Raw genomic sequence first — 8,229 nt, 5'->3', positions numbered from 1 at the left:
GGTGATCTGTGGGTAAAAGGAGAGATGGGGTCGGGAGCTGGATTCCCATGTCCTGGGGGAGAAGGGACCGGGGGTCTAGATTCCTAGTCTGAGGGACAAGAAGCTGGGGCCCTAGACTTCCAGATCCTAGGTGAGGAGGGAGCTGGGGGGCTGGGACATTAGGTCCCAAGGAGAGGAAGGAACTGGGCACCTGGATCCCTGGGTCTGGGGGGGCAGAGGGAGCTCAGGATCTGCACTTCTGAGTCTGGGGGAGGAGAGGCTGAGAACCTAGACCTTTGGGTCCTGGGGGGAGAAAGGGGCTGGGGACCTAGACTTCCAGGTCCTAAGCCAGGAAGGGGCTGGCCACTGGGACACCAAGTCTTTGGGGGATGGGGGGGGCCAGGGCCCTGGACTCCCAGGTTCGAGGTGAGGAGGGGGCTAGGGCTAGGACCCCACCAAGTCCCTGCGAGAGAAAGGAGGCCTGGCTGCCAGATTTAGGGGGAGGAGGGGCCCATGGCTCCCACACCTGGTCCCTACCTGAGGGGCAGAGCCTGCCCTGAACCCTCCGTCTGACTCGGACCCTCTGTGCAGACTGAGCCCGGTCAGGTCGCTGGCCTCTCTGCTCCCAGGGTCTCCCAAATCCCTTAAGCCTCCCCATACAATGGCCCCATGGCCCAGCAGCTTCCAGCAGGCAGAAGTGCAGTGGTGGCAGACGCCCCAGATGGAATTCGCTGAAGCAGGAATCCAGGCCCTCCCTCCCCGCAGCCCCTGGTCCCACCGGCCTCTCTCTGTGACCCTCCCAGCCACCCTAGCACCCTGTCACAGGCCTCGTTCCACGGCACCCTCGGGGTTAGCCCAAGCTGTGTAAGCAGACACAGACACAAGACGTAGGGTCACTCAGCCATTTATTGTTCAGCCTGCCCCGCTCCCCAAAGGCAGGAGATGGGGTGGGGCTGCAGGTATCTGGATATGTTGGGCCAATGGGGTTCTTTGCAGGTGGGGTCACAGGGCATGTCACGTTTGGGGCTGGGACAGGAAGGAGGTTGAGGACGAGGCGGGGCTGGCTGGGGTTGAAGACAGGGCTGGAGTGCAGGAGAAATCAGGGATGAGGATTGGTTGGCCTTCAGGTGGATGGGAATGAGGATGGGTCAGGGCGGAGATGGAGAGTGGAATGGGGGTGAACGGCTGCGGGATGTGGGATTCAGTGTGGGCGTGGGATGGGGCTGGCAGAGGCAGGTGGGAATGGCTTTGGGGTTAGGAATGGGCCTGGGCATGGTTGGAGGAGCCCTGGGCCTTGCGAGTGAGGTGAGTGTTGTCGCTGTAGCTGGGAACAGTGTAAGAAATGGGAAGAGGCTTGGGTTTGGGCATGAGGTTCAGGGTTGTTTCCCTGTCTTGGGATCCTATGTCAGGTCTGGGTTTCACCAGGTGACTCGCAGGACCCCCTCCTGAGGCTGTGGTTTGAGAGGAAGAGGGATGGGAGCAGGATGTTTCTTGGGTATCTCCGGCAGGGCTGAGGTCACCCTGGGCTCCAGGAACACCCTCCTGGTGACCCTCGAGGGCCCCCTCCGGAGTCCAGGGTGCAGGTCCTCAGGGTCCTAGTACTCGGCCTCCCAGTCATCAGCAGGCGGCGTCTCCAGGGGCGGCTCCGGACCCTGGGCGTCCTTCTTCCCATCCTGGGCAGGTGGTGCTGGTGATGGCAGCGTCATCGGCGGGGTCTTGGGGCCAGCCCCAGGGTTCCCCACCCAGCCACTCTCTGCCTGCTCAGCCCTCCCAAGTCCCCACTGCCGCTGGCCCTGACCCCGGCCTGGCCTGCGTCGGGCGTCCCTGCCCCCTCGTCCCCTGGGCGGCCTCTTGGCGGTGCCCGGCTGGGTGCAGCACACCTGTGGGGCGCAGGGGCAGGAGGGCAAGGACTGCTGAAGCGTGTAGGCTCCCATCAGGGCGCTGTGCAGGAGGTAGGAGAGAGCATCCAGACGGATGGGGACAGTGACAGCGGCCAGGCTCTCAGGGAGCCCCAGGTGGGCTGGATCTGGGGTGCCCAGGAGAGAAGGGAACAGGGCTGGGAAAGGTGCAGGCGGCCACGCCTCAGTCCCTGGGGAAGGCAGGTCGTTCCTAGAATAACAAAAGGACAGGTCAGTGGGTCTCCCCATCTGCATACGCCTTCCCTGCTGCAGGCTTTCTGCTTCCCGGCTTCTCCCAGGAGTCCATTTCTCCCCATCCTCAGGACTGAGCTCGCCTCTGACTTCCAGGCCCCTTTCTCTCTGTTTCTTCCCGTTTTCTTTACAGACAGACAGACAGACAGGTCTGCCAGCATCCCACAGAACGCGGCTCCCATTCCAGGCTGCCTCCCTCGCGTCGTGTTTGGGCAAATCATTTTCCCATTCCGAACCTTACGTTTTCATACCAAGAGATAGCTTCTGGCGGTATCAAAGGTGCTTACTAAAGGGCTGGGTCTGGGAAATGTTCAATAAATGTGGACAATTATTATTTCTCCAGCCCTACGGCTCTGTCTGGCATCTTCCATTCTGGTTCCTTCTCGAAATTTCTCTGTTCCACAAATATGTTTCTAGCTCTCTCCCTATTTCTAAGCATCTCGCTCAACTCTCTCTGTCACCAAGACTGTCGAAGATTCTGTTTCTGTGTGATGATACCCAAGACTTTTTTTTTTTTTTTCCCCTGATACTCTCTGGGTCTGTTCAACTCTGATTTTCTCTACCCTCCCTCTTTCTGGGTGTCTGTGCTCCCCGCGGGAAGTCTTGCGTCTCTCACCCCTCTGGCCCAGTCCCTTCCTTCTGTTCCATCTTCACCGGGGTCTTTCAAGTCTTTTCTAGGACCCTCGCCACGACTTCTCCACGGCCCAGTGAGCGGGGAAGCGTCTGGAAGAAGATGGGTGGGACTTTGTCAGAAAGGGGGCGTGGTTTGCGGGGCGTGCAGAGTCGCAGGAAAGCGTGCAGGGCTGAGTTCGCGGGGTTCCAGTGCGTCAACCCCACGTATCTCAGGTCGCAGACCCCGCCTTCCGGAGACCCAGGAGCCGGGCGCTCGAGCCAGCTCCTCCCTCACATCCAGGATCCAGGCCCCCGGCCCCTCCTCCTTCAGACCCAGGAGTCCCCGCCCCTAATCCCTTCTCCCTCAGACCCAGGGGTCCAGGCCCCCAGCCCCTCCCCCATCAGACCCAGGGTCCAGGCCCCTGGCCCCTCCTCCCTCAGACCCAGGAGTCCAGGCCCCCAGCCCCTCCCCCCTCAGACCCAGGAGTCCAGGCCCCCGGCCCCTCCCCCCCAGACCCAGGAGTCCAGGCCCCCAGCCCCTCCCCCCTCAGACCCAGGAGTCCAGGCCCCCAGCCCCTCCCCCCTCAGACCCAGGAGTCCAGGCCCCCGGCCCCTCCCCCCCAGACCCAGGAGTCCAGGCCCCCAGCCCCTCCCCCCTCAGACGCAGGAGTCCCTACCCCCTCCTCTCTCCACCTGTATTCCTGGGCCGTGTCCTTAGGGGACCCGATGGTGTTCTTTAGGACTAAAGGGGCGTTTAGGGAAATCTGGACATTGGGTACTCCCGGGGGCAGAGGGGTTAGTAGATGGACTGGAACCTTAGAGGCTGGATTTCACTCTAAGCTCTGGGCTAACATTACCTTCTAGGACCTCGTGAGGTTTAAAGGATGTATCACGTGTGTAAAGTAGTCCACACATGATCTGGACTACAGTAAGTCTCAACCAATGAGAGTTTCTTATTGTTATTGCTGGTGGTCGTGGTAGTATTTTATTGAGAAGCAATAGTCATTCTCATATCTATTTATTTAAGAAATATTATTCAGTGCCTGCTATATGCTACGCTCCAGGTTGGGGGCTTGGGATTTAGCCCGGGACAAAATACATGCACGCTAATGAAACTTTACATGTTGGGAGAGAAACACACAAGACACAGTACAGTTCCTATATGCAGGAGGGCTGAAGGTGTAAAGACAGGACAAGTGATATAGAGGCACAGGGGGCAGAGGGTTATTTTATTTTTTGGCCACGCCACCGGGCATGTGGGATCTTAGTCCCCCGACCAGGGATGGAACCTGCGTTCCCCTGCAGTGGAAGCTCAGAGTCTTAACCACTGGACTTCCAGGGAAGTCCCCCATGGGCTTATTTTAGATAAGATGGTTAGAGAAGGATACCGTGGGATGGAGCCAGCTGACCTGGGAGTTGATTATTCCCAGCGGAGGGACAAGCAGGTGCAAAGGTCCCTCAGGGTGAAACAAACATAGTGTTTGAGGGACTGGGAAGCAATAAGCTAGGAGGAGAGGGACAGGTCTATTTTTAAAATATATATATATATATTTAAAATTTTGGAATACCTTCATATTTACAGAAAAGTTACGAAGATAACTTTGTAACTCACCCCGATTCCCCTCTTGCTATCTTCTTACATTATCGTGGAACATTTGTCACAACTAAGAAACCAACATGACTCTTAAGACTCTTCACTAAACTCCAGACTTCATTTGGATTTTGCCAGTTTTTACCCGAATGTCCTCTTTTTTCTGTTCCAGAATCCAAGGCAGGATCCCACGGAGTCATCACATCCCCTCAGTCGCCTCTGTTCTGCAGCAGTCTCTCAGTCTTTCCTTGTTTTTCACAACTTTGACAGCTTTGAGGACTACTGGTCAGTTTCTTCTTTTTAACAAACTAGAGGTCTATTTTAATGAATAATTCCAATTTATTTAGTCTTCATTTCACAGAGGTTCAAACTGTGCCTCAGAGAGGCTAAGTAAGTTACTCAAGGTCACGGAGCTCGTCAGTAGCACAACTGGGATTTGAACCCTGACTCCAGAGTCTGTGCTTAATGGAGACACAAGTAGGAGGCAGACTGTATAGTACCGTCTAGGCTGACTTTGGAATTTTTTTTTTTTTTAATTCTGGAACATTGAGATGACTTTGAACATTTGTAAGCAGAAGTGTGGCATAATTTATGTTTTAAAGAGCACTGTGCCTACAGTTTGGAGAGTGGATTGTGGTGGAACGCAAGAGTGGAAGCAGGACGCCTAGGGAGAATGCTGCCATCCTCCGGGCATGGGTGGTGACGGCTCCAAGGGGGGGGGGTAGTGGGGATGGGAAGATGTGAATAGATTTAAGATGTGTTTTGGAGGGAGAGCCATCGGGATTTGCTGCAGGGCTGCTGGACACGAGTAATGGGGAATCAAGGATGATGCAAAGTTCTCAACCCGGGCGGCGCCTTTGAGTATGAATTTTTTTACAAGAAGTTCACAACATCCCACTTTAAGGATGAGAAATCCGAGACTAGCTTTCGAGTTCTGTGCTGGATGATACTGGTGACGCCGAGATGACGCAGAACCAGTACCTGCTCTCGAAGGGCTCTCAGTCTTGAGAGGTGGGGGACAGACACAGAGATGGACAATAACATTCTGGGGTGATGGGAGCCGGGACACAGGGAGGAACAGGACAGTGAGAGCCGGAAGCGGATTAAACGTTGCCTGGAGGCAAGGGGGAGGGGGAGGTCGGGGTCCAGGAAAACATTGTTGCTCGCTTGCAAGGCGTGGGGGAGAAGGTCGGAGAGGTTTTTGGGTTTTTTGGTGTTTTGTTTTGTTTTGTTTTAGAGGAGGTGGCCTTTGGGCTAGGTCTAGGGTGAATGGATAGTTGATGTAGAAGAAACGGCGCGAGCAAAGGCTAGGTGGTTGGAATCTAAAGATTTTTACCAAAAAGGCTGGTTTTCCTTTCCTGGCGACTATGATTAGCATGCAGGTCTCATCCATCCGGTTAGGAAGCTTATGTCAAACAGGGCTCCGAAATAAGGGTTCGAATCCTCGTTCCGCTTCTTACTAGCTCTTGACCTAAAGTAAGCTAAGTCTCTGGGTTTTTGCGACATAAAACTCAATTCCAGCGTAAAGGCACTGCTTCGTGTTTTCTTCTGTTACTGTTCCTCCGGTTTCTGCCGTCAGGGTCCGACCTCGCCACTTACCATGTACCTGGCCCTTTAAGGCCCTTCCTCCCCGAGCTGGGAGAGCGGAGGCGTGTTCTTGCGCCTCTAAGAAAATGCCCTTTACCCAGCTTTCAAAATTGACAGGCAAGTTCTGAAAAGCGACCAATCAATTCCTGAGTCGGGAGGGAACGAAGGTTCCGATTTGTTGGGGAACGCCTGCAGCAATAGGTTTGAGCTCCTCCCACTCCTTGTTACTTGGATCAGCGCGAGACGTAATCCTCAGCTCTGATTGGCGGGTATGATCACGTTACTTCCGCGTCTCCTCCCTCTGTCCGTCAAATCCGGGGGAGGCGGGGCTAGCACCCTCGCTTTTTGATTGGCTACGTTTCTGAGCGCGTCTGAGCGTCTGAGCGTGAGAAGCCCGTGCGCCGCAAAGAAGAGTAGCGCCCGCTCGCCGCAACTAGAGAAAGCTCACGCACAGCAAAGAAGACCCAATGCAGCCAAAAATAAATAGATTAAAAAAAAGTTACCGACCCCTGGTCAAACCTGTTGTCCTAGCAACATAATCTTGCAATTTCGCAGGTCAAACAAATTTTGAAGGGTCCTTTGGCAGGATTTGGGGGCAGAGGGAAACAGAGGCCCCTCCAGCATTCTGCCCCCTCTAAGTTTATTAAAACGAATTCAGGACCTGCAGTGGTCATCCCTTTTAGGACCTGTCTGAGCTTGAATGTCACTTCTGCTATTTTGTTGTGTGAACCTGTCCCTCTTGAAGCCCCTATAAAATGAGGCAGTTGTACAAACTACCATGTATAAAACGAAAAAGCTGTAAGGATATGTTTTACAACACAGGAAATAAAGCCAATATTTTATAATAACTGTAAACGGAGTATAACCTTTAAAGTCTGCGAATCACTATGTTTACACCTGAAACATAATACTGTACGTCAACTATACCTCAATTTTTAAAAAAAAGTTTAAAAAAATGAGGCAGTTGCATTGGTTGATCCTACTCCATGGGTAATTCAATTACTCTGGGTATACTGGCTTCTGGTGGCCAACTTCAGTGCTTGCAGCTAGTTCAGTTTTTTATTTTATTCAGTACACAGAGGCACTGGCATAGTTAGGAGGCAAAATATGTCAGCGTGGCCCTCCTTACCATATCATCATATGCAGTAACTACCAAATCTGGGCTCCGGGGGTGACTATGGAGGAAAGACAGAGAGCACTTAGGGACACAGTGAGCACAGCACTCTTTTTTGCTACCTTCTTCTCCAAAGCTATTTGCATCCCACCTGCAGACTGGAGCTCCGTGGCTCAGCCCACTGGGCTAGTCAGTTAATACCTTACACAAGGTAAAATGTTGGCTATATTCCCTGTGTTGTACAATATGTACTTGTAGCTTATTTTATACCTAAGAGTTTGTATCTCTTAATCCCCTACCCCTATACTGCCCCACCCCCCTCATCTGTACTCTCTTATTCAATCATTATAACAAACCTTCCAAGTAAGGGTGTTACCTTCATTTTAATACATGAGGCTCAGAGAGAGAAAGTCACTTGCCTACACTTATTCTGATTAGTAAGTAGTAGAATCTGGACACAAGTGCAAGTCCTTTGTCCTTTCTATATACTGCACCTGCCACCCCTCCTTATCAGGTCCCCTCTGCTCAACAAGCCACCAAGAGGCCAATATAAGGTCATGACCAAGAGCCTGGGCTCTGGAATCAAATCTTACTAATCCTGTGGCTTTGGATGTGTCTGTAACCTTTTCATGACTCAGTTTGCCCAACTGTATAATAGAGATAATATCTGTATAAAGGAACCCTTGGAAAATTCCAACTCAAAATCTTTTTCTTTCTTTTCTTTCCCTCTTTATCTAATTGCATTTATCCTTCTAAGGAGTAAAGACATCCCCTGCACCCCCACTCCCCCACCGTGGTCTTAGAAAGGAAAAGAAAGATCAACAGAGGCCAGCTTCATGGACACAGCCTGACCACTACTTCCTGCTGAGATGAGGTGACCAGCTAGCCTCTCTTTATATCTGAGATGATTGACCATCCTCACATTCTGCCCTGAGTTTTGAGTCCTTTTCACTCGAGAGCGCCACTTCAGGAGGGATTATGAAAAAGCGGGGAGAGCAGTGGTTTTGGAGTCAGCCACGGGTGGGACCCCTGATATTGCCGATTTCTCCTGTGTGTCTTTAGATAAGTTAATTCACCTCTCTGAGTCTCAGATATCTTCCCAATGGAGATACTCTTAAATCTTACACCACAGTTGGCTCACAATGTGATACACAGCAGGTATTCAAAAATATTAATTTCCTCCCTCTTACTATTAA

At 52.6% G+C, this 8,229-nt stretch overlaps 1 protein-coding gene across 1 annotated transcript; it reads right to left on the bottom strand.

The window, feature by feature from the left end:
• Positions 1 to 1,574: 1,574 nt before the first annotated feature.
• Positions 1,575 to 2,844, bottom strand: C19H19orf84 (chromosome 19 C19orf84 homolog). Its single transcript, XM_060129670.1, has 2 exons — positions 2,746 to 2,844; positions 1,575 to 2,088 (listed from the first exon to the last, which is right to left on the bottom strand). Exons 1-2 carry the CDS (start codon positions 2,775 to 2,777, stop codon positions 1,575 to 1,577), a joined length of 546 nt encoding a protein of 181 aa, XP_059985653.1. The 5' UTR covers positions 2,778 to 2,844.
• Between the last annotated feature and the right edge of the window lie 5,385 nt (positions 2,845 to 8,229).

The sequence above is a fragment of the Lagenorhynchus albirostris genome, chromosome 19, assembly GCF_949774975.1.
Source record: "Lagenorhynchus albirostris chromosome 19, mLagAlb1.1, whole genome shotgun sequence".
In the NCBI taxonomy this organism is placed as follows: domain Eukaryota; kingdom Metazoa; phylum Chordata; class Mammalia; order Artiodactyla; family Delphinidae; genus Lagenorhynchus; species Lagenorhynchus albirostris.
This window is presented reverse-complemented; position numbering and strand designations above follow the sequence as displayed.